General features: G+C 37.8%; 2 protein-coding genes across 3 annotated transcripts in view; one reads left to right on the top strand and one right to left on the bottom strand.

Moving 5' to 3' along the window:
• SLC26A5 (solute carrier family 26 member 5) overlaps positions 1-25210 on the top strand; it is a 46594-nt gene extending 21384 nt beyond the window's left edge. The window contains exons 9-18 of one of the 2 annotated variants that reach the window (XM_004478986.3): positions 727-840; positions 1671-1748; positions 3204-3299; positions 3503-3609; positions 5847-5916; positions 7359-7451; positions 8104-8208; positions 13795-13995; positions 14582-14636; positions 15761-25210. In XM_004478986.3, the coding sequence (XP_004479043.1) occupies positions 727-840; positions 1671-1748; positions 3204-3299; positions 3503-3609; positions 5847-5916; positions 7359-7451; positions 8104-8208; positions 13795-13995; positions 14582-14636; positions 15761-15945 (1104 nt within the window). In that variant the 3' untranslated portion in view covers positions 15946-25210. The remainder of the gene's footprint in view (positions 1-726; positions 841-1670; positions 1749-3203; positions 3300-3502; positions 3610-5846; positions 5917-7358; positions 7452-8103; positions 8209-13794; positions 13996-14581; positions 14637-15760) is intronic. The other variant, XM_058297116.2, reaches the window with a different exon arrangement.
• Positions 24879-26352, bottom strand: part of PSMC2 (proteasome 26S subunit, ATPase 2) — a 19292-nt gene continuing 17818 nt past the window's right edge. Inside the window, exon 12 of the mRNA XM_004478982.4 lies at positions 24879-26313. Coding sequence (XP_004479039.1) covers positions 26156-26313 — 158 coding nt within the window. The 3' untranslated portion in view covers positions 24879-26155. The remainder of the gene's footprint in view (positions 26314-26352) is intronic.

The raw sequence follows: 26352 nt of genomic DNA, 5'->3' as shown, positions 1-26352 counted from the left end.
GTCGTACTCCTATAGATGTTATTCCTATTTTTAAAACACATAACCTGGGAGTAAAATGTTTTTTTAGAACCATTTCTTATTCATTAGGAAGGCTTCTTTTTTTTTCATTACATTTTGAAGATATGATTCATTATTCAGACTCCACAATTCTCTTTGCCACTTTTTATATTATAGCTACAGATATGGTATTTAATCTGAAACCACATAAGCTATAATCTTGGCATGACAATGCCTTAAAGATTTAACACTCTGTGTGTTTCTAAGAGGAGACCTGTTGTTTCATATTCATACACGATACAGTAATCAAATGAGGAATAGCAGAAGTAGTCCTGAGAGCAAGACTCACTGGGCATGCATTCATTGATGAGCAGCAGCCCAGGCATTTTAGAGAAGCCAGTAGTCCTATACACCAATAATGTTCTCTTAAACAACAAAAACATTTTGTCCTTTGGCTTCATTTTTTAAAACTTAGCATTATTTGTGTGGTAAAGGGTGTTTGGAGAGGGGCATGAGCGGAGAATACAGCATTTATCTTCAACACAAAAAAATTAAACATGTCTTGCCTCCACCATGAAATATGCAATAATTTCTACTTTAAACACCTGCTAAACAATTCTTATAACTGAAAAGAGAATGAAGAGACAGCCTGTGTATTAAATGGATCATCATGCTTTTCCTCCTAAAGAATGACCTATCTTTTTTGTGCTTTGTTTCCACATGGAAAAGGAGCTTATTGCCCTGGGACTGTGTAATTCCATTGGTTCACTCTTCCAGACCTTTTCAATTTCATGTTCCTTGTCTCGAAGTCTTGTTCAGGAGGGAACTGGAGGGAAAACACAGGTGTGTACACAACGGCCTCTAAGGATCAATGATTTGGTGGTAACTAAATTTTTAATCCCTTGGTTGTATTCTGAATGCAAACAAAGCTACTCTACCTGTACATCCATGCTCCAGTGAGCTGTGTAGTGAATCAGAGGAAGGCATGATTGGTTGAAGCGAATTACAAGAAACTGAATCTATAGGAAAGAGGTATATGCTCCAGTTAAGTCAGAAAGTTAAACAACACACCCTGCTGCCAGTAAACCTCACAGTGCTGACATGGGATGTTGTTGTGAAAGCCTGAGAGAGACCGAGTGTGGGCGGGATGCCAACACCCTAGCACAGCACCATCCACTGGAACCTAATGCAGGGATGGAAATGTTCAGTATCTGTGCCGTCCCACATGGTAGCCACTGGCCACATGTGACTCCTGAGAGCTTGGAATGTGGCTAGTGCAATGGAGGAAGTGAATTTTTAAATTTTATTTCGCTTTATTTATTAAATTTAAATAGCCACGTGTGGCCGGTGGCTACCGTATTGGACAGCAAACACTCATCTGAACTTCTCTGGCCGTTGTGGGTCTCAGTCTGCTGCAGACATCTCCTTTCCCCTCCTTCTGACAAGGGCATTTCAGTCAGGGCATTTAAGCCTTTCAACCTCTGCTGAAAGCTCTAAGAGCCAAAACCTCCAAAAGGGAGCGGGAAAGAGTTACAGGCGTATGTAATGGTTTGGGTGACTTATGTGAATCCACATTTCCTCCATCTTCCCACAGTGACTTATAACACCGACCTATGCCCTGCCTCTTTCTCAAGTCTCATACAAGCCCCTTCCATGTGTCTTCTCTCATTCAGCTTGCAGGTTGCTTGGCCTCATTAATGATTCTGCTGGTCATTTTAGCCACCGGATTCCTCTTCGAATCATTACCCCAGGTGTGTAGTTGGACTTGGCGTGTGGTTTTCCCATGTGCAGAGAGCTTACTCTCTTATTTATTTCTATTTTGTGGCTATCTTATGGTTTTTTGCCGTAACCCTAGCAAGATGGTCCAAGGGAAAGGGCCAGGGCTCGGACAAGGATGCCGCTCCACCCTCCACACCAATAACTGCCCGCAGGACATTGGGAAAGCCACCTCATTGTCCTTACCTGCAAAGTGGGGATTTGGACTGGCTGACCTCCAAGGTTCCCTCTCCCTGTGGCCTCCTTTGACTTTATCCTTACATTAGAAAATCTGAGCTGGTCTATAAAAACCTTTACCCTGATGTGTTTAAGGTCGTAGAGACTGAGAATGAAGTACAGTTACCCCTTCCACAGCTTGGAGGTTAGGGGTGTGTTGCCCCCATGACCTGGAAAATCTGTATAAAATTTTTGGCCCTCCTTCATACCAGAGAAGGAGTCTGAATTATGTCTTTTTTTTTTTTTAAAGATTTATTTTTTATTTATTTCTCTCCCCCTTCCCGCTTCCCCCCCCCCAGTTGTCTGCTCTCTGTGTCCATTCACTGTGTGTTCTTCTGTGACCGCTTCTATCCTTATCAGCGGCACCAGGTATCTTTTGTTTTTGTTGTGTCATCTTGTTGTGTCAGCTCTCCGGGTGTGCGGCGCCATTCTTGGGCAGGCTGCATTTTCTTTCGCGCTGGGCAGCTCTCCTTACGGGGTGCACTCCTTGCACGTGGGGCTCCCCTACGCGGGGAACACCCCTGCGTGGCAGGGCACTCCTTGCGCGCATCAGCACTGTGCATGGCCAGCTCCACACGGGTCAAGGAGGCCTGGGGTTTGAATCCCAGACCTCCCATGTGGTAGGCAGATGCCCTATCCATTGGGCCAAGTTCGCTTCCCTGAATTATTTCTTTTTTATGGGGTATTAATAGTGCCTTACTGTGAAATTTGGATTAAGTATTTGGTCATAGGTGATATTACACAATACTATACACATATTTTATGCATTTCTGAATTTCCAAATTTTTTCTGTGTTGTCTACTCCCTTCACAAGTTATCTGCAGCATCTTCAAAACTCCCCAAACATTCCCATTAAATTTCTTATGCTGACCCACAATATATACAAACCGCGATGGGGAAAGTCATGATGTGGAAGGGATAACTAAAGGCTAGAGCAGTAGGAAGAAGCATGGGTGAAATAGTTCCTCGAGTTCCAAGTTTATTTCTGAACTTGCTGACCACCTTGCAGGTTTACTACTAAGATTTAAGTCTAGTTTCCCAAATCCTATTATTTAACCAAGTCCTGAAAATCCAGGTGTTCGTGGCTCCAAACATAACGTCCCTGCCTGTGGGAAGTGAGTGGGGAGAGGAGGGGGGAGGCAGCAAGAGAACAGCAAGGAGCCACAGGGGGTTCTTCTGACACAAGAAGCATGCGTAGCTGTGCTGTGTTTCAGGCTGTGCTGTCGGCCATTGTGATCGTCAACCTGAAAGGAATGTTCATGCAGTTCTCAGATCTCCCCTTTTTCTGGAGAACCAGCAAAATAGAGCTGGTAAGTAGCAAAAGTGACTGACCCTTAGTTGACTATGTCATAACATCAAATGGAATGGTGCTGATAAAAATGTGAGAAAGGAAAGGTCATTATTGCAGTTAGTTGTTTTTATAGGCGGTATCTATTCAGACCAGGGGTGTCTGTGCATGAGCTTACTGCATTTTTAATGTGGTTTTAGCTAAAGCATTCTCTGTTTTGTTTAGACCATCTGGCTTACCACATTCGTTTCCTCCTTGTTCCTGGGATTGGATTATGGTCTAATTACAGCTGTCATCATTGCTCTGATGACTGTTATTTACAGAACACAGAGGTGAGTGGGTGGATTGGCATGGGTGTGAGTGTCACAACTGAGACTTGCCTCTCCATGTTGACTGCTGCTTGCATTGGTAGAAGTGGAGTCCTTTGGTTATTTCTAGTCAGGGTGAGAGGGAGATGTAATACTCATTGTGACTGAATCAAACAAACCATCAAGTTAAAAATTCAGTAGACTTTTGGCAAGTGCTCTGTTGTGTCTCTGTGACTGGTTTTGTTAACAGAGCCTTAGTCCCACCATTGTTCCTGCCATCCCAGGCCGAGTGGAACACTGGCGTATCATCCCTCTTCAGAATGAATCACATGCTGTTGCAGTTTGCTTCAGTGCCAGGTGCTGACATGAATTTCAAAGGCATGGAGCGGACTCTGCCATCAGGATATCATATGCAGGTCTTCAGTTGTCCCTTCTTCTACCCTGGACCATTATCACCTGTTGGCTCTTCTCCCCAGTAGGAAGCTGAGCTCACTGTGAAAGGAATAAATAACTAAAAAAATACTACGTTTCTGATAAATAAGTCACCATAAACCAAAAAAAAAAAAAAAAGGTGACATGACATCATAGTAATAGCCTGGATTTTGGAGAAAGACAAACCTGAGTTCAAGTCTGTGCTATACCTTTTATAAGCTCTAGGGAGAAGCCATGGAATAAGTAAAAGTTTAGAATGCCCCCTGTCTAGCTGGAAGAAGTTCAGAGCAGGAAGTAGTGAGTGGAGAATCTCCACCTGGAAGCCCTGAAATGCCCAAGTGAGCACTGCAAACCTTTGGCTTTGGGTTCTGAGGAATGGAAGTTTTTAGGCAAGGAAGTACTTCAGGATGAAGTCTCAAGTTCTCTACTGCCCTTTGTACCCCTTTTCCCAGATCCATGTTTGACCACTCCCCTCACATTCTTTGTTCCAGCCTCACTGTTGGGCCTGCAGCTCCCTGCGTCTTTCAGGCCTCTCCTCCCTCCTGCAAAAAGCCTTGCCTAAGCTGCAGTTCCTTGACTTGCCCCACCCCACACCCATACATCAGCTGTTCTCATCCTGCTCATCCTTCAAGTCTCTGCTCTGAGATTATCATCTCCTCAGGGACCCTTTCTCTATTACTTTTCTCCATACCCCTCACCCCCAAGTCTGGATTAGATGATCTTCCTGAGTGTTTCCATAGCACCTTGGCTTTTAGCTACAACGTCAATCATTGGTATTCCATTTGTCCACAGACTAGACCGTGGATGCTAGACTGGACTGTGGGCATCTTGATTGTAGGGTCCATGTTCGCAGAGTCCAGTGTCAGGCATGCAGTGCGTGTTCTCTGAATGCTGATCGATGGAATCCCCAGAACAGTTAACATTTGTATTATATAGTCTAAATTACAAAGCACTTGCACACACACCTAAGAAGCACCAAGGCCTAGCGGTACTTCAAACCCCCTGGCTCTGTCAAACCATGTCCTTGAAAAACTCACCTAACCACCGAGCATCAATTTCTCTTCTACACAATGATAGTGATAAGCCCAACTGGATTGTTCATGGGATGTAATAAGGTCGTATCAGGTGCTCAATAAGTAGTACCTGTCATCATGACAAATATCTATTTTGGGCCAGACAGCCCTATAAAAAGAGTTAAGAGTTAGGCTTATCAAAAAATGTCTAGAATCTATTCACACCAAACCTAAGAAATCTTTTCTAACTTAAGTGATATTTTGTTTTCTCCCCGCACCCTGAGTTGATTCCCACCTCCAGCACCCTGACCCACACACCTCCCAGGCGTTAACAACACTTGTTAGAACAAAAAGTCCCTTCTTTTACTTGAGGTTTGGGGCATAGAGGGCAGTTCTATCTACTGAGTGTCATGCAAAGAACTTGAGTCATACATGTCCTTGACATGACCTGAACTCCACATGATTCATTTTGCCCCCATCTTTAAATGCTTGAGTCTTTTATCCTGGCCAGATTGTTTGTGTGGTATGTGTGATGTGTGGTATGTATGTATGTGTGTATTATGTATGTGTAGTGTAGGCTGTATGTGCAGTATGGAGTGTGTGTGTGTGATGTGAGGTGTGTGTGCTTTGCTAGGTTTGGAATCACCCTGGGATTGTGCTGTGGGGGGGCTCTTCTGCAGAGGCACCAGATGAGAATCAAGGATTAATGAATTCACTCACCTGCACATGATATGTAAATGTGTAAAATTTTGTGTTTAAAGCACATTTGGCACTTCAACATAATGGTATTTTAATACCCTCACTCTCTATCTCTAGTCCGAGCTACAAAGTCCTTGGACAGCTTCCTGATACTGACGTATATATTGATATAGACGCCTATGAGGAGGTAGGACCTTTTTATGTCATTTTAAATGGTTGTCAGCATGCGTATGATTTTTGTCCAGGACAAAAAAAGTGGGGGCTGGAGGATGTATAGTGATCACAGTGAAAAGTGAACTTTGGTTTACTTTCCAGATTCAGTCTTGTGTTTATATTAGTATATTATCCTATGTTGATGAGTATGTTACTCATCTTCTCAATATTTGTTTTTCTTTTAATATATATTCTTGGAATTAAAATATACATTTACAAACTACTGAAACTGTTTGAAAGGATGGTTTGTAAGGACACAATTTTCTTCTGATGAATTCAAACCAATAATAAAACACAAATTTATAACCATGAAAACATAGGTGGTGAGATATAGAATTCTGCAACTTCATTTTTAGTGGTTAAAATTATGGCTTAAAATCTCTTTGATTTTGATTCTGTGGGAATTTGAAGGCTTTATTAAAAAAATTTAAGCTGGTTTTATCTATCTGTTTTATGCTTGAGAAGAAATTCTCGGACTCACTATAAGGTATTAGAAAATGCTGACACAAGGATTGGATGTGGCTCAAACAATTGGGTGCCTCCCTTCCACATGGGAGGTCCCGGGTTCGGTTCCCAGTGCCTCCTAAAAAGAAGACAACCAGACACATAGAGCACACAACAAGAAGACAGTGAGCACAAACAACAAGGGGGGGAGGGAATAAATAAATAAAATAAATATTTTTAACAATACATTAAAAAAAAAAAGAAAATGCTGGCACTGTTTTGTTAGGATTGCTATTTTTTCTTCATTCCAAAAAATTATTTGATGATACTGATGTCTAAACTATGTCCCAGGCCTCTGTAGGAGTTCCAAAAAAGAGTCACTGTGGTCATTTGAGATGGTGGCTCCATCAGCCCCAGGCCTCAGCCCAGAGACCAAGGTTTTGTGTTCTAGACATGAACAAAATCAGAGAGAAGGAAGTCACTATTTTTAGAGCTCTCTGAGAATGTCCAATAGGCAGTGTCTATGGAGGCATCTAATCTCAATAAAATATTCACTCCGTTTCACTTGTGTCCTTTGGGCATCTTCCTGCATTCTCTGAATCAAACCACTATAAACCTCTGTTCACTTTATTTGCCTGCTACTTGGTCTGGGTGGCAGCCTCCTCTCTCCTATCCATCTTCTTTTCTCTTTATAAATATTTTTCAGTGCCTTCTTCTTTGTGTTTTATGGAAAAAATGAAGCAAAGAAAGACTTTGAACAGAAATGGGAAGATGTGCATTTTTAAAGGTGTTCTTCCCAGGACTCCTTCCTCCAGAGCACGAGTAGGTTGGATAGAGGGACATTCTTTTACCTAAATACTGTAAGAGGGCCCTTAGCAACTGCTGTATTAATTTTCAAGCTGGGATAAAGGCAATTGCCATTTTGATTCTGAAATATTTCCATGCTAAATTCACTAATATTTTACTCCTCAGGTGAAAGAAATCCCTGGAATAAAAATATTTCAAATAAATGCCCCAATTTATTATGCAAATAGTGACTTGTACAGCAATGCATTAAAAAGAAAGGTGAGTCATAAGAAATTAAAAGTGATTATTTTTGAGGAGGGGACCTGGTAGATTGACAGGGATGAGAGGATCACTTAATTGTCTACTATTTATACTATTTGATTATTTTTCACATATGTATATATTACCCTTTTTAAAATTTTTAGAAAAAATAAAGTAAGACATGAGTTTAGGTTGCTTACTGTTGACATCGTGTGGTTTCCTTTGGCCATGATCAGAACTTGACCCCACAGGAACTCAGTGTGAAAACCTCCCAATTCCACTCAGAATCTCTGAAATACAAGGATCTGAAAGAACTTAGTTTAAAAATACCATTATAAAAATTCTCTTTAACACTTTGGCTTATGGTTGCTCTCAGTCAAGACAGAATAAAAAAGGTTACTAATGTTCTTTTAATAAGGAGAAGGGTGGAGCTCAACGGTTGAGCATGTACTTCACATGTACGAGATCCGGGGTTCAATCTCCAGTGCTTCCTAAAACAACAGACTTTGAAATAAGGGAGCAGGAACTCAGTTCAGGGCATCCGAGGGAAAGGTCGAGGTGATAACCTGGCCTAGAAAGCAGTTACCTAGGAAGACTTGAAGATGAGTTGCATTTGGGTAGGTCCATAGGAGCCATAAAGTGATTCTGCATAAATTGCTCTTCTGTATAGACTGGAGTGAACCCAGCATTTATAATGGGAGCCAGAAGAAAGGCCATGAAAAAGTATGCTAAGGAGGTCGGAAATGCAAATATGACCAATGCTGTTGTCAAAGTGGTGAGTCTTTTAGTTGTGATTTCCCCACTCTTTGTTTTTTATTTTATTGTTACATATTAATAAAGCATAAATCCATCCAAAGAGTACAATCAGTGGTATTCAGTGTAATCACGTTTGTGATTTTGATCTTCTCTTTTGAGTTGCAATGCCCCCTTACTTTATTTGTGATTGAGGTTTTAACACAGCATGAATTTCCTCAAATAGGAAAGCTTAGAAACTATCCTTTTATATGAAAATAGGTGATAAAGTCAGGTATATGAATGCTTCTGAAATAGTTGCAGTATCAGCCAAACACCTTGTTTTTTGTTTTTGTTTGTTTTATTTAACAAATCGATTTTATTGATACATATTAATAAAGCATACAGTTTGCCCAAAATGTACACTCAGTGGTATTTGGCGTACTCACATAGTTGTGCATTCATCATTTCAATCATTATTCGAGCATTTTCATTATTTCAATAATAATAATAATGGGGTGGAAGTGCGGAGTATACGGGAACCTCTTACATTTTTTGAATGTAACAAAAAAAAAGATAGTAGAACCAAAAATAATAATTATAATAATATTAACAAACACAAAATAGACAAACTAGAAAAATTTTCACCTCTCAATCTTTATGTTTCCCCTGCTGTACATAGATGCTATTTCTGGCTCTTCTTGCACAATTATTTACTTTATTAAGCAGTTTTATTGAGATGTATTCACATACCATATGATCTATCCAAAGTGTATAATCAGTGGCTTTTAGTATAATCACAATTTGTGCATTCATCATCATAAAAAATTTTAAATTATTTCATTACTCTAAAAAGAAAAACTCCACACCCTTTAACATGCCTTCCCTATCCTTACATAACCACTAATCAAATTTCACTTTATGAATTGATTTATATTTACATTTTATATAAATGGAATCATATAACATGTAACACAATGTATTTAGTTCATAGTAATGCAATCATACAGTATTTGTCCTTTTTTTTTTTAAGATTTATTTTTTTATTTACTTCTCTCCCCTTCCCCCCTCCCCCCACAGTTGTCTGCTCTCTGTGTCCATTCGCTGTGTGTTCTTCTGTGTCGGCTTGGATTCTTGTCAGCAGCACTCTGTGTCTCTTTTTGTTGTGTCATCTTGCTGCGTCAACTCTCTGTGTGTGTAGCGCCACTTCTGGGTAGGCTGCACTTTTTCGCGCTGGGTGGCTCTCCTTACGGGGCGCACTCCTTACACGTAGGGCTCCCCTATACGGGGGACACCCCTGCGTGGCACAGCACTCCTTGCACACATCAGCACTGCACATTGGCCAGCAGGCCCTGGGTTTGAACCTTGGACCTCCCATGTGGTAGGTGGAAGCTCTATCCATTGAGCCAAATCCACTTCCCATACAATATTTGTCCTTTTGTGTTTGCCTTGCTTCACTCAACATAATGTCCTCCAGGATCATCCATGTGTCATATGCTTTACAACTTCATTTCTTCTTACACATGTATAATATTCCATCATATGAATATACCACAGTTTGTTTATCCATTCATTGGTTGATGGACACCTGGGTTGTTTCCAACTTTTGGCAATTGTGAATAATGCTGCTATGAACATAGGTGTGCAGATGTCTATTCATGTCACTACTCTCAGTTCTTCTGGGTATATATCCAGTAGTGGTGATACAGGGTCACGAGGCAAGTCTATATTCAACTTCTTTAGGAACTACCAAACAGTCCTCCACAGGCTGTACCAGTCTGCATTCCCACCAACAGTGAATAAGTGTTCTTATCTCTCCACATCCTCTCCAACACTTGGAATTCTCTGTCTTTTTAATACTTGCCATTCTGATAGGTGTGAACTTATATCTCATTATAGTTTTGATTTGCATTTCCCTAATCATAAGTGATGTTGAACATTTTTTCATGTGTTTTTTTGCCATTTGTATTTCTTCTTTGGACAAATTTCTATTCAAGTCTTTTGCCCATTTTTAAATTGGTCATTTGTCTTTTTATTGTTGAATTGTAACATCTCTTTCTATAATGTGGTTTGGGTATAATGTCCAAGAAACCACCTCCTACCACAATGTCTTTAAAATGCTTCCCTATATTTTCTTCTAATAGTTTTATGGTCCTGGCTTTTATAATTAGGTCTTTGATCCATTTTGAGTCGATTCTTGTATACGGAGTGAAATAGGGGTCCTATTTCATTCTTTTGGTTATAGATATCCAATTGTCCCAAAACCATTTGTTGAAAAGACTGTTTTGTCCCATTAACATGGACTTGGTAGGTTTGCCAAAAACCACTTGACCGTAGAGGTGAGGGTTTATTTCTGGACTCTCAATTCTATTCCACTGACTGATGTGTCAATCTCTATGCCAGTACCATGCTGTTTTGACCACTATAGCTTTGTAATATGTTTCAGAGTTAGGCAGCGAAATTCCTCCCCTATCTCTCTATCTTTTTAGAATGCATTTGGCTATTTAGGTATACTTTTCCTTCCAAATGAATTTGATAATTGCCTTTTCTATTTCTGTAAAGTAGGCTGTTGGAATTTTCATTGGTATTGCATTGAATCTATAAGTCAGTTTGGGTATGATTGACATCTTAGCAATATTTAATCTTCCAATCCATGAAGAATGTGGAAAGTTTTATCATTTATGTAGGTCTTCACTGGTTTCTTTTAGCATTGTTTTGTAGTTTTCTGCATATAAGTACTGTACTTTTTTGGTTAATTGATTCCTAGTATTTAAATCTTTCTGTTGCTATCGTAAATGGAATTTTTCCCCAGATTTCCTCCTCAGATTGTTCAATACTAGTGTACAAAAACATTACTAATTTTTGCATGTTGATATTTTATCCTGCCATTTGCTCTAGTAACTTTGTTGTAGGCATTTCAGAATTTTCTAAATATAGGGTTGTGTCATTGGCAAACAGTGAGAGTTTTATTTCCTCTTTTCCTATTTGCATACCTTAAATTTTTTTTTTCTTGTGTAAGTGCTCTAGCTAGAACTTCTAGCACAATGTTGAATAACAAGGATGTTGGCCACATCTGTTTCCCAGCCTATGTCTTTTGATTGCAGGGTTTAATCCATTCACATTCAATGGTATTGCTGTACATGCATTATTTATTTCCACTATTTTATTCTTTGATTTTCATATGTTATATCATATTTTTGTCTATTTACTCTTTTGGTTTTCCTTTCTGCTATTCTTTCTTCTATACTCTCCTCTAAGCCTCTCTCTCCTGTCTTTTTCTTTCAGGCTCTAAGGCTTCTTTTAATATTTACTGCAGAGGTGGGTTCTTTTTACAAGTTCTCTTAGTTTCTTTTTGTGAATATTTTAAAACTCACCTTCATTTTTGAAGAACAATTTTGCTGGATACAGAATTGTTGGCAGTTTTTCTCTTTCAGTCTCCTAATTGTATCATACCACTATCTTCTCTCCTCCATGGTTTCTAATGAGAATCCGCACTAAGTCTTACTGGGAATCCCTTGTATGTGATGTTTTGCTTCTCCCTTTGTATGTGATGATTTGCTTCCCCCTTGCTGCTTTGAGAATTTTCCTTTATCTTTGACATTTGACATTTTGAGCAGTATGTGTCTTGGAATAGGTTTATTTAGATTTATTTTGGTTGGGGTATGCTGCGCTTCTTGGTCATGAAAGTTTATTTCTTTTGTGAGAGAAAATTTGGGAAATTTTCAGCTATTATTTCCTCAAATACTCTTTCTGCCCCTTTTCCTTCCTCTTCTCCTTCTGGAATGTCCATGACATGTATGTTGTTGCATTTTATGTTTTCATTCAAATTCCTGAGCCCCTGCTTGATTTTTTTCCATTCTTTTCTCCCTTCAGTTCCAGTTGTTCTGTGTTTGGTATCACTTATTCTTTCTTCTATCATTTCAAGTCTGTTTGTTGTATGCCTCTAATGTGGTTTTGATCTCACCCATTGTTCCTATCATTCCCATAAGCTCTATTACTTTTCTATTCAGGATTTCAAATTCTCCTTTGTGCTCACTCAATGTCCTCTTGATGTCATTTATCTCAGCCATAATGTCTTTCAACTCATTAATTTGGTTTTGGAAATCTGTGTGCATCTCATTCATAAGTTCCCTTAAATTCTGCCTCTCTTCTGGGGCTTTAATATATTCCTTTTCTTGGGCCATGTCTTCCATTTTCTTAGTATAGCTTGTAATTTTTTGCTGATGTCTAAGCATCTGATTAGGATGTAGTTTACTCAGATGCTCAATTTCTTTCTCTTTCTTGGTGATTTAGTGAAAGGAGCCCGTGTGTTATTACTGCTCTTTGATTCTTGGTTTGACCTAGATTGTTAGGATTGTCGCTGCTATTATAAATTTTCAAAACTGGCCTCTGGACCCAGTAATAGGTTTCAAACCCACTTCCTAGGGCCTTGGGGAAGAAAGCTATAAAGGCCAGAAAAGGCTTCTCTTTTATTTCATCTTTAATTTTCTCACATATACTACCTTGGTCTGCCAGCAGATGGTGCTGGGAGCCCTCTCAGTTCAATGCCTGGTCAGGATATGTTTGCTGTAACATGAACCAGATCAATGTGATAGAGGTTCCTCCCTGGAGCCTAAGAACCTTGTAACTCAAACTCTCTCAGAGATAGTTCTCTAGCCTTCTCTGGTAGCCCCCTCCCTACCCCAGGTAGGAAATAATTCTACTCTCCTCTGCATACTCAACAATCAGTCCCAGTTAACAGAGAAGGAGATTGGGAGAGTCAGATCTCTTTAGTCCCTTGCAGGCTCTCAAGTTAAACAATGGTGCGGCCCTACCCGGCCTGGAAAGGCTCATGGGACACAGCAGACCAAATCTGTGGATCAAAAACTGAGCCACCTTAGGCTATGTCCCTCTCTCTGCCCATTCCTAGGGGATTGGTTTCCTGGAGCTCCCTTTATCTGTAGCCTGAGTATTCTAAAGTGTCTTTGGTGCAGGGAAGGGTGCTGGCAGAAGCAGCCGCTCATTTCAACTCACACTTTTGCTGTCATGATTCCTCTTCTCTGTCCCTTTCTCTTCTGGGCAGTGTCCACACTTCACCTGGTGTCCTAAACCCTAGAAGATCTTTTTGTAGGCTGTTTCAGGCTGTCCTCTAGCTATTTTTCTAGAGGAGAAGAGAGTGCCATGTCTTTCTAGTCTGCCATCTTCTCAGTGTCCTACCTTGTTTTAAAAAATAAAAATTACACAATACTTTAGTAAATTTTACCATTAATACTTTCCTGTAAATTTGTCCAGATGAAATTGAAAAAGCTCAGAGGCTGTTTTTTGTTTTTAAAGTTTCAGGTAGCTTGTAGTCTGCATACTGAAGTTAGTAAAACTATTTAGAAATGAATACTGATGAAGGAGGGTGGATTTCATTGTACCAAAAAAATGGAGGAAGCTAAAAAGAAAATTAAGCTAAAACTGAATGTTATGTTACTTTTCTTTTTTGGCCACTACAAGTCTTGGATATGGCATATATTTTAGAAGACATCTGGTTAGGCAGTAGCTTGAGAATTTAAGGACAGATTCTGATTTTCCCTGATATGTCTTTCTCAGAATTGAAAATGTGAGCTGTTTATATAACTTTGGTTTGATTTAATTCTTGACATAGGATGGAGAAGTAGATGGAGAAGATAATACTAAGCCTGAAGAAGATGATGATGAAGTAAAATATCCCCCAGTAGTCACCAAAAGCACATTTCCTGAAGAACTGCAAAGATTTATGCCCCCAGGGGATAATGTCCACACCGTCATTCTGGATTTTACACAGGTCAATTTTATTGATTCAGTTGGAGTGAAAACTCTGGCAGGGGTAAGCATCATCTTGAACAATTCATTTAATATCTTAGCACCCAGTTTTGCCATCAGTAAAATCAGGGAGTTGAACTAGGGCTCCTTTTCAGCTCTTAATTCTTTTTTTCATATTTTCAAGTTTTGAGTTTGGAAAATGTCAAAACTATACAAAAGTATAATATAGTATAATGTGTCCCCACGTAATTATTACTCAGCTTCAACAATCATCAATTTATGGTTAATCTTGTTTCATCTGTACCCTTCACTCACATTGAAGCACATCCCAGCCACCATATCATCCATAAATATTTCAGTGTATAACTCCAAAAAGATTCTTAAATTTAAAAATACACTTACCATAATGCCTTTATTACACCTAAACAAAATTTAATGATAATTCCTCAATTACCCTAGTTATCACTGTCCATATAAAAATAAAAATAAATGCAAAATTATTTTTTAAATGACTATACATAATTTTGAAGAGAAGTAGTCAAGTGAATGACTTGCAGTGCCCGATATCTCTGATGTACATATTAGTAGAAAGAGACTTTCATCTAACATAGAGCCAAAAGAAACTAAACTTTATTTCAATATTATTGCAGATTGTAAAAGAATATGGAGATGTCGGTATTTATGTATATTTAGCAGGATGCAGTGGTGAGTATACTTCTAGGATGGGGAGAAAAGAAATTAATTTTGTTTCTCTTTTTTAATAGCTGCAATTGAAAACCTTTTCACTCAATTTTATTTTTCAGTAAAAATGAATGTTCCTGTACTGAAAATCACCCTAATGGCAGCTTTGAAATTAGTACAGGCATCATATCACTGAGTTATTTGTGGCAGGTCTCCTGAACTGGAATTGGAGGAAAGGACTTAATAAACTATGTTCTGGGCTGATAGGTTCTATATTAATTCTTTAATAACTGTCATACACATATTCTAGCTATATAAACTCATTTGGGTTGCTTGTTTTCCATCCAGTGGTTTCACATTACCTTGTCTGCTGACTATTTTTGTCTCATACTACATTTTCGTTAGTAACAATAGTTGAAACAGAACATCAAGATCTGTTTGATTTTTTTAAAGATTAATTTTATTTATTTCTTCCCACCGCCTCGTTGTTTGCATTTGCTGTGTCTATAAAATCTATATGATTTTTAAAAATCAGAAGTCTGTGATAATATATTCAGTAGGCATACCTTTGGAGGAACAGGGACTCTCAGGCCCTAGAGAGAGCAGATTGGCCTTACTTATAAAATTACAAACACATTTATCTTTTAACCCAGCAAATCCAGCAATGTACTGCACACATTCAAAAAGTCACATGTATGTGATTAATCATGACAGCACTGTCTATGAAAACAAAAGGCTGGAAACAACTCAAGTGTCAAACCCGGTTAAATAAACTAGGATCTGCAGTAGAATACCATGTGGTTTTAAAAAATATTAAGTTTACAAAAAGTCAGAGTAGTATAAATAGTATGTTATCTTTGGGGTAAAAAAAGGGGGGTGCGAAATAATATGTATTTATATTTATTTGAATTTTCATTGAGAAATACTGGAAAAATATACACAAGAAACTAATTAAAGCAACTTCCTGGGGCTGGGAGTGTGGTGTGATGGGGACAGGGATTGGAGTGAGCCATTTTACCGTTTACCTTTTTATACCATTTTCATACTTAAACAATCTGAATGTTACTTTTTTTTTTTTTTTTTTTAATCTTTTAATGTTCATGACTGACATCCAGAGTGTGGGCTAATTTTCTTTTCTTCTATTATAGCACAAGTTGTGAATGACCTCACTCGAAATAGATTTTTTGAAAATCCTGCTTTATTGGAGCTTCTGTTCCACAGCATTCATGATGCAGTTTTAGGCAGTCAAGTTCGAGAGACCCTTGCTGAACAAGAAGCGTCAGGTCTTCCTCCCCAGGAGGACTCCGAGCCCAACGCCACTCCTGAGGCATAGATGATGAACTCAGGCTGGGATGGGGTTATGGGCCTTTGTGAAATTATTAATATATACATTTCAAATATTAGACACTAGGATTTTTTTCTAAAGGCAAATACAATAGACAAGGCTTGATTTGGAGGGTGAATGAAGCATAGCAAGATGTATCTTACTTGTGTTTTTTTTTTCAATTTACATTTCAAAGATAATTTAAATTGTCCTCTTGCCTGAATTGATTGTGCAGTGACATTTGTTACTTTGTAGTATTATCTTTGTAAGCCAAACATTTAAGAATTTTTTCCTTTGAGAACTTTATCTGCAAATAGGATATGCTGTTACCAGATGATTCCTTGTTTTTGTACTTGATGGTCTACAGACTTTCTGTAAGGTTACCTGAGGGGGAAGGAACTCATAATTTTCTAGAAGCTCATGCTTTAAAATAACCTTATACTATTATAGAAATAATATAAGTGCATTGCAGAAAGTTAGGAAAAAAAGATATGCAACAATAAGACAATAAAAACAATATTACCCACAACTTAAAGAGATTACCGTTAGTTAACACATTAATGTGTATCTTTTTAGATATTTTTCTATACATGTATTTATATTGTTAACCAAAATAAGATCATACCCTACATGGCATTTCTTCCTTGTCTCCCCCTACCACCACGTTTATTTTTTTATTAGAGAAGTTGTATGTTTCCAGAAAAATCATGCATTAAATAAAGAGTTCCCATATACCACCCTATTATTAACATCTGGCACTAGTGTGGTACATTTGTGGCAATTGTTAAAAGTACATTTTCATAATTGTACTATTAATTGTCCATGGTTGACCCTAGGATTCACTGATTGTGTTGTACAGCAGTATGAGAGTTGGTTTTTTTCATTTGTTTTGTTTTTAGGAGGTACCAGAAATCAAACCTAGGACCTCGACCATAGGAAGCAGGTGCTCAACCACTTGAGCTACATCCAGTCCCCTGGATTTTTAAAAAATCTTTATTCTAGTAACATATATACAACCCCAAATTTCCCCTTTCTAACCACATCCAACTATATTTAAATGCTGCTAATTATGTTCACAATGGTGCACCACTGTCCATTACCAAAACCTTCCATAATCCCAAATATTAATAGAAATGCTGCACAATTACAGTGTTAACTTCCCTTCCCCCACCCCCACCCCAGCCCCTGGTAATCTATATTCTAGTTTCTGGCTCTGTGAACTTGCTTATTCTAATTATTTCTTATCAGTGAGATACAGTATTTGTACTTTTGTGCCTGGCTTATTTTACTCAACAGGATATCTTCTTGGTTTATCCATAGTGTCTCATGTATCAAAACTTTTTTCCTTTTTATGGCTAAATCACATTCCATTGTATGTATATACCACATTCAGTTTATCCATTTATTGGTTGGCAGACACTTGGGTTGCTTCCGCCTTTAGGCTATTATAACAAATGTCACTATGAACATTCAGTGTGCAACTGTTAAAGTACCTGCTTTCAGTTCTTTGGGGTATATACCTAGAAGTGGAATTACCAAGTCATACGGTATTTCTGTCTTCCACAGTGGCTGCACCATTTTACATTCACACCTACAATGCACTAGTATTCCTATTTCTCCATATCCTCTCCAACATGTAATTTTCTATTTCTTTAACAGTAACCATTTTAGTGGGTGTGAAATGGTATTTCATTGTGGTTTTGATTTGCATTTCCCTAATGACTAATGATGTTGAGCATTGTTCATGTGCTTTCTGGTCATTTGCATATCTTTAGAGAAATACCTATTTAAGTCTTTTGCCCATTTTTTAAATGGGTTGTTTTTTTATTATTGAGTTGTAGGATTTCTTTGTATGTCTGGATATTAAGCTCTTATCAGATATGTGGTATGCAAATATTTCTTCCCATTGTATAGGTTGTCATTTTACTTTCGTGACAAAATCCTTTAATGCATAGTTTTTTTTATTTTGATGATGTCCCATGTATCTATTTTTTTTTTCTTTTGCTGCTTCTGCTTAGGATATGAAGTCTAGGAAACCATTGCCTAGCACAAGGTCCTGAAGATCTTTCTCTTTGTTCTAGGAGTTTTATAGTTCTAATTCTTACATTTAGATCTTTGATGCATTTTGAGTTGAATTTTGTATATGGTGTGAGGTAGGGGCCCTCCTTCATTCTTTTGCATATGGACATCCAGTTTTCCCAGCACCATTTATTGAAGAGATTGTTTTTTCCCAATTGAATGGACTTGGCACCCTTGTCAAAAATCAGTTGGCCATAAATGTGAGGGTTGATTTCTGAATTTTGTTTGATTCCATTGGTCTATATATATGTTCTTGTGCCAGTACCATGCTGTTTTGGTTACTGTGGCTTTGTAATAAGGTTTTGGTTTTGTTTTCTGTTTTTTGGTTTTTGAGGTGCCAGGGATTGAAACTGGGACCTTTTAAATGGGAAGCTAGCGCTCAGCCACTGAGTCACATTGGCTCCCCTGAGTTGATTTTTTCATTAGTTTGTTGTTTGTGTTGTTTTTAGGTGATACCAGGAACCAAACCTGGGATCTCCCATGTGGGAAGCAGGCACTCAAATGCTTGAGCCATATCCACTCCCTATAATAAGTCTTACAATTGCAAAGTGTGAGTCTTCCAACTTCATTTTTCTTAGTCAAGATGATTTTGGTTATTCAGCACCTCTTATGCTTCCATAAATTTGATGATTGGCTTTTCTGTTTATGCAAAGAAGGCTTTTGGAATATTGATTGGGATTGCATTGAAACTGTAAATCACTTTGTGTAGAATTGACATCTCTTAATAATACTTTTTCTTCCAATCCATGAATACAAAATGTCCTTCCATTTCTTTAGGTCTTCTTTGATCACTTTTTAAAATGTTTTGTAGTTTTCTATGTACAAGTCCTTTACATCCATGGTTAGATTTATTCCTAGATATTTAATACTTCTGGGTGCTATTGTAAATGGAATTTTTTCTTGATGTCTCCTTCAGATAGTTCATTACTAATATATAAGAAACACTATTGATTTTTGGATGTTGATGTTGTCCTCCATTTTATGGAATTCATTTATTATTTCTGCTACATTACTTGTGGATTCTTCAGGAATTTTTACATATAGAATTGTTTTAGTCTCCTAGGCTATTGAAAGCAATATACAAGAAATGGGTTGGCTTTTAACAATGGGGATTTAATAATTCACAAGCTAACAGTTGGAAGCTGAGAAAAATGTCCAAATCCAGACATCATCTGGTGATATTTTTCCCTCAAGACTGGCTGCCGGTGATCCTGGACTCCTGTCACGTGGCAGGATACGTGGCGGTACCTGCTGGTCTCTACCTTCTCTCTGGGTTTTATTGCTTCTGCTTATTGATTGTAGTTCTTTCTTTTTACTTCTGAATTTCATTCTTTTACTCTGGTAAGAGAATTAAGACCTACCCTGGGCCATGCTTTAGTGAAGTAACTTCATCAAAAAGGTCTTTAACTGAAGTAACCTAATAAGTTCCCACCTACAATAGAATCACAAGAATGGACCAGCTTTAGCAACAAGATTTTCTGGGATACATACAGTCTCAAACCACCACAAGAATCATATCATCTATGAATAAGGAAAGTTTTACTTCATCCTTTCCAGTTTGTTTGCCTTTTATTTCCTTTCTTTGTCTAATTTCTCTGACTAGAACTTTCAGTAAAAAGTTGAATAACATTGGTGGCAGTGGGGCATCCTTCTTCTTCCTAATATTAGAGGGAAAGCTTTTAGTCTTTTACCATTAAGTATAATGTTAGCTGTGCATTTTTTGTGTATGTCCTTAATCATGCTGAGGAAGTACCCTATTTTTCTAAGTCTTTTTATCAAGAAGGTGTGCTGGATTTTTTTTTTCCAAATGCCTTTTCCTGCATCAATTGAGATGATCATGTATTTTTTTTCCTTCATTCTGTTAATGTGATATCTTACATTAATTGATTTTCTTTTGTTGAACCACCTTTGCATAGGGGGATAAATTGTGTATAATTCTTTTTAGTGTGCTGTTGGATTTGGTTTTCTAGTATTTTGTTGAGGCTGTTTGCATCTATGTTCATAAGTGATATTGGTCTGTAATTTTCTTTTCTTGTGGTATCTTTACTTGGCTTTGGAATGAGGGTGATGTTGGCCTCATAGAATACATTAGGAGGAAGCAGACCTTCTCCCTCTCCTGGTTTTCCACCATGGAACATAAAGCAGCTAAGCCCTGGGGAATGGATGAGGGAAGAAACCAGGAAGGGTGCCAGGAGCATCTCCTATGGTTCTTTGAAGCTGCATTTTATTTGGCACTTGCCCAGTAAATGCAGCCCTCTGTTTTCTGTAGTTTTGAGGAAGTTTACTGTCTTTAAGTCTCCTTTGCCTGGATTAGTGGGTTAGAACAATGTCCACCCTCAGAGCTAGACTTCCACAAATATGAAGTAGCTAATCTAAAGCAGTGGTCAGTGATCAGACTGCACACCCCTCGATTTTGGGGGACAAGGTCTTCATATCTCATCCTAGCACCAGCCACCTGTGCCAGGGCCAGGGTTGAGGACCCCATTGATGCCTGCCAAGATGTTGGGGTATATGCAATGGTAGCCACTATGTGGAAAGTGTAATTCACCAGTATTTACCATTTACGAGCCTGTAACTCCTGCTCTTCCCTGGATAACAGCTGCACAGTGTTCTATTAGATTTCAGAGTTTCAAAATACCTGATTCAGACAGTTCCTGCCTGTTTAATAGTTGTTCTGGTGGAGGGACTGATTCCTGGAGCTTCCTACTCCATCAGCTTCCCTGACATTGTGTTTTATAACATATTTTTTTCACTCAACAATCTTTACTTGATTCCAAATATTTTTACTTCATCTAATACCTGACCACATTCAAATTTCACCATTTGTCCCCAAATTTGCAATTGGTTTGTCCAAACTGTTATCCATTATATGATCATACAACTGGTCTTGTCCATTTATGGCACTTAAATCTATTTTAATCTAGCACAGTCTTTTTTCATGACAGTGACTTAAGAGAGTAGGGCAGTTGTCCTGTAGAATCCCATATTGTGAATTTCTCATTGTGGTGTTTAGCTTTTTCCTTTATTCCCTGAACTACCTGTACTCTGGAAGTTTTATCTAAAGGCTTCAGGAATTTAACATTTTGACTAGAATATATCATAGGTTATAATGTATACTCCATATTGCCTCATATCAGAAAACACTTAATATCTAGCTGACCTATTGTTAACAATGCTAAGATAGACTTCTTTTTTTTTTTTTTTTAAGATTTATTTTTTATTTATCTCCCCCCCCCCCCCCCCAGTTGTCTGCTCTGTGTCCATTCGCTGTGTGTTCTTCTGTGACCGCTTCTATCCTTATCAGCGGCACTGGGAATCTGTGGTTTTTTTTGTTGTGTCATCTTGTTGTGTCAGCTCTCCATGTGTGCAGAGCCATTCCTGGGCAGGCTACACTTTCTTTCACGCTGGGCAGCTCTCCTTATGGGGTGCACTCCTTGCGGGTGGGGCTCCCCTACGCGGGGGACACACTTGAGAGGCTGGGCACTCCTTGCGCGCATCAGCACTGCACATGGGCCAGCTCCACACAGGTCAAGGAGGACTGGGGTTTGAACCACAGACCTCCCATGTGGTAGGCAAACACCCTGTCCATTGGGCCAAGTCCTCTTCTCTAAGATAGACTATTGATGACAGTTTGATCCTCTATCGTACAGTTGTTTTTCCCATTTTGACTAGTGAGTTAACAGTAAGGTGTTCCTTTGCCATTAAATGAATGCCCGTCCCCCATTAGGGGTTTCAATGAGTGGTAATCTTGTCTAAATGAGCAATTGTATTAAGGTTTGTGGCTTTTCCCCTAACTACCTTATTTCATCTGCATTTATCTGTTGGCATTCCTATGTAAACAACAGCTTTCTCTCACCAGACTGAGCTCTTTGGTCATCCTGAAATACAGTTCTTACTGGAAAAGCAGGTTGAATACTTTAATTCCATTTTATTACAAACTTTCAAAGTAAAGAATTGGTTTAATAGTTTCCTTAAATGGTAACGTTATTTCACTTGAGTATATAAACTCAATTTTTATAGTTTTAATGTGTTTCAATCTGTTGTAGTTCTTCTTCATGACCAAATTGCCACAACTGTGGCCAGTAGGAGTCTCTGTAAGTTTTATAGTTAATAGTGAAGTGCCTTGAAAGACCATGTTTTTAAGAAGGCTAACACTTCTTAAAATTTAGTATCTTCCTTATAATTCCATAACTGTTATCAGTTAGTTCCTCCTCAAACTTTGTTTAAAGCCTATGAGTGCATAAAATGCTTATTTCAGTCATTTGTTATTCTTGATACAGAAATGTGGAATGTTCAAAATGGGGGAGACCTTTAAACCAATTAGTCATTGATAGTCCTGGCTCTTTTACTTCTAATAATCCCTACCTACAAATTCACTGTATATCAAAGCACAGGCCATTAGTTAACCTGTGTAAAGCCTCCTTTGCTAAGATTTCCTGCTAAAAGTGAGTTTGTTTTCCTATTAGCTCTTTTTTCAAGTTTTTATTAAGAAGATACTGCCAGAGATATCTTAGGAGAGAATTATGTTAGCATGGGTTTACTTGAAACACCTATCAGGTTTCTCAGTGACTTTACCATATTAATTCAAAGTAGACCACTCCCTTCTAATCAATACTTAGGATCTAGAGTGAAATTATATTTGCAGCCATTTATTTTCTTTGCACTCCTCACACACAAGCTCAGATACATCTGCTTTCTGATACAGACTGCCTTCTGAAAGAGCATGTAGTTGTAGAACCTCACCTTATACTAGAAATTTTTGTAAAAGGGCTAGTAGGATTATTTCAATCAGCTGTTGAAGTAAAACTTAAGGATTTTAAACAATGGTATAAAATACTTCACATATTCCTTAACATCAGTTTTAAATGCCTCCCACATACTACTCAAGTCCTAGTTGTTGATAGATTGAAAGAGGCATATAAAAAACTATTTGTCTATAGCTTACAAATTTGTATTTAACCTTACTGTCCTTTGATTTTTTAGCCTGTTTTGAACAGAATTGCCGCATGTACATAAAAATAACAAGTCTTACTGAGGATGGGAAAATTTAAGATTCATCTGAAAACGAGTTCATTTTAAAAATTTATATGTAAATGTTTGAATGTTTTACTTAAAAATTATTTCATACAGTAAAAATTTCCTGACATTTTTTTCTTACAGTCAAGTTTTTTTTTTTTTGCCTTTCAAGGAATTAACGTACAAAATTAACATATAAACTTTCTGGGCCTTAATAGCTGCTAATGTGTCTCTTTTTCAGTCCTAATTCAGATTCAGATTTATACTGCCTATTGAAATGGTCATGTTCCACTTTGATAGATATGAAGGACTAGACAAGCTTAATTGTTTTCAGGAGGGTCCCATAGAGAAAAGTCCTTGTCTTTCTTAAATCCTGAACAATAAAACAGTGGTTAATGTCTTCATCCATCCATGGATGTTTGAAAACAATTTGAACCAGGGGCCAGTACAAAGTCATAGACACTGGCTTTGTATAATCATATGGCAGGATCTCAACTACCAGTCTCATCTCCAGTGGGCCCCAGAGTCAGAGTGAAGAGTATGAATCCTCTTCAAGCGCTTGGAGTAGCTCATTTTATAGGTTTCTGGTAACATCTGAAGCATCCACTCCATATAGTTTGATCCTGTATCCTTACCTGCATAGCAGAGAAAGGAGGTGCCCACCCCAAGTCTGCCCTTGCGTGTGCATGATAGGCAAGTAGCAAACCCAGATCATCTGCCCAGAAGAAATTGAGTGTATTTTTCTATGTTGAGGGATAGGGTGGGGTTGTACCCCAGTTTGGGGATGAAGGAGGGGAGGGTGGGTAAAAGCTTTACCTGTTTGCTCCTTAAAAGATAGTAGTAAACCAATTTAAATTCTAAAACAAAACTCCCTTGGTGTAAGCAAGCATAAAAATTCTGTTGGTCCAGTTTTGTGCACCTTTCAGAAATGCTCTTAATGAAGATTCAGTATGTTTGGATTCTTGAAAACACGGTTTGAATGCTAATAAAGCTAGCACTGTACCTGGGAACTAGACTGCTTACTGACTTGAATTTAATCAAGTTACGGGTATCTCAAAATCCACCTTGACTTTCAGAAAAGGTTTACCAGGCCCCTTATGTTGTACTGATATATACCAATTCACTTTACGTAACATGAATCTGATAAGCTTCATGGAAATTGAATTTTTATAAGTCCTATCATATTTTTAAAATTCAAAAGGAACTCTAGCATATTTTTCTAAAACCATAAACTATATTTTGTTTTTCCAGCACCCTAAAATATATTTTAGGTAGAGGGAGTTACCAGTGAATTTATATTTTCTCTTTTAAAATAGGGTACAAACATACTAATCTATTGAGTATTGATGCTATCAGCATGCAGAAACACCCAAATTTTTCAAATAATTCATTGTATATTTGATGTGTGGCCAGATGGATTCTCACCATATCCCTAACTGAAATGACAAGATCATGCAGAGCCTGTATCACCTTAGGCCTGAGCTAGCTCAAATATCTAGTACAAGCTGTCTCAAATTGGTGTAGATAAAAGGTTCTTAAGCAGAGAGGTCTGTGGCAAGACGTCAGGGGATCTGTGAGCTTGAATTTTAAAAAATAAACTTATTATCTTTATTTTCTCTGACCTCCAATGTTGAGGATCATAAAACTATCTACCGCTACATTTTGAGAATGGGTCCGTAGATTTCATCTGACTGGTAAAGCAATCCATGGAACAAAAAAAGGTTAAGAACCCCTGGTGTAGATGATGTCAGTATATGGCTGTATGGGAAAGTGGAATGATTTCAGAGCATGTTCTAAATGCTTAATATTATAAATCAAAACATTAAAGAAACATACAGCTTCAGTCATTCACTTGAGTATTTTTTATTGTAAGCTTAACCTGGAAATGGGTCACTCTATTTCATACCCCAAGAAAAAATAGGGCAGGATTAGCAAAATGGAAGAGAATTTTCCTGATCAATTTTATATAAACGAAATATTAAGAAAGAATACTGGTTGGCTTTCATGAATGGTTTTAATTTTTCTGCTTGATGACTTCCTTAAGTTTAAATATTTCAATGCAGTACTCACAGTATTTTCTATGTTGTCAAATTTTTCTTTTGTGAATTTATCTAATTCTTGCTATTTTTGGTTACTATGAATATTGAATGGCAATAAAAGTTTTTTATTGGTATGGAAATGGAGTTTGTGAAAGCAATTGGTAAATTAAAAAATGCAACCACAAAAAAAAATTAGTATGGGGCAGCGAGTGGACTGTGGTAAAGGAGAAGGTTTGGTGGTGGTTGCACAGAAATAATTTTAAACAGATCTACTGAGGATTCTAAAACTACCTTTATTTTAGAAATATCTCACTGTAAACAGGAAGTCTAATAGGAGCTTCACCAACATTTCAAATATTTATCTATAAAATGAAAATAAGTACATCTCTATATGAAGTCAATTTTAGATTTTCTAAATTAGATTTATGTGTACAATTTTTCTTTGTTTTATCTTCACCATTTCACTCTTCATTGGACTAACCAATTCTTCATGACTAATTTATAAGTTAAACAGCAAAGCAAAGCATTATCAGCTGCTGTTTCCATTTTAAAAATCTGGCCAAAGCTTTATTATTGAATGTGGTGAGGGAAAACCATCACACCACCAAATGTGGTCATTTGTCTAGACAGGCTGTTCTGATGAAGGGAAGAAGAGCATAAAGGTAACAAGCCTTTGATGGAACTGACAAACTTGGACTTGAATCCCAGCTCTGCCGCTGCATAAATTAGGTAGAAATTTTCTGCATCCATTAGATCAAGATCCATTAGACCCACCTCACTGAGTAGATGGGAAACACAATGAGATCATATATGAACAGTACTTAGCATATGCCTAGAAAATACGTGACTGCAACAAGCACTGTATATATGAAAGCCCATAAATGATGATAGTAGATCAAAAAAGTCAACACATTTTGTAATAAACTTTTCTGCCTAATGACTTTAGACCTCACCTTTGACTGTAAAACAGTTAAGGGGGAAAAAGGCACATCACTTTTAAACCATTTATTTTTATGTGACATGGTTGTTAACAAGTCTTTAGATTCCAACTAAAACAAGTATTTTCATTTGAAAGCCTCTGGAGCTCAGTTGTACGTCATGTAGCGGGGAGTAGCACTAAATTTGGCATAGGATTTAATAACCTTATTTACAGCTTCTAAGAAATCCTTTTCAGTAGCAATTTTTCGCCGAGCCCTAATTGCAAACATACCAGCTTCTGTGCAGACACTTCTAATTTCAGCACCTTTCAAACAAAAAGAAATAAGCTTAATCAAAGCAAACT

The sequence above is a fragment of the Dasypus novemcinctus genome, chromosome 5, assembly GCF_030445035.2.
Source record: "Dasypus novemcinctus isolate mDasNov1 chromosome 5, mDasNov1.1.hap2, whole genome shotgun sequence".
In the NCBI taxonomy this organism is placed as follows: domain Eukaryota; kingdom Metazoa; phylum Chordata; class Mammalia; order Cingulata; family Dasypodidae; genus Dasypus; species Dasypus novemcinctus.
This window is presented reverse-complemented; position numbering and strand designations above follow the sequence as displayed.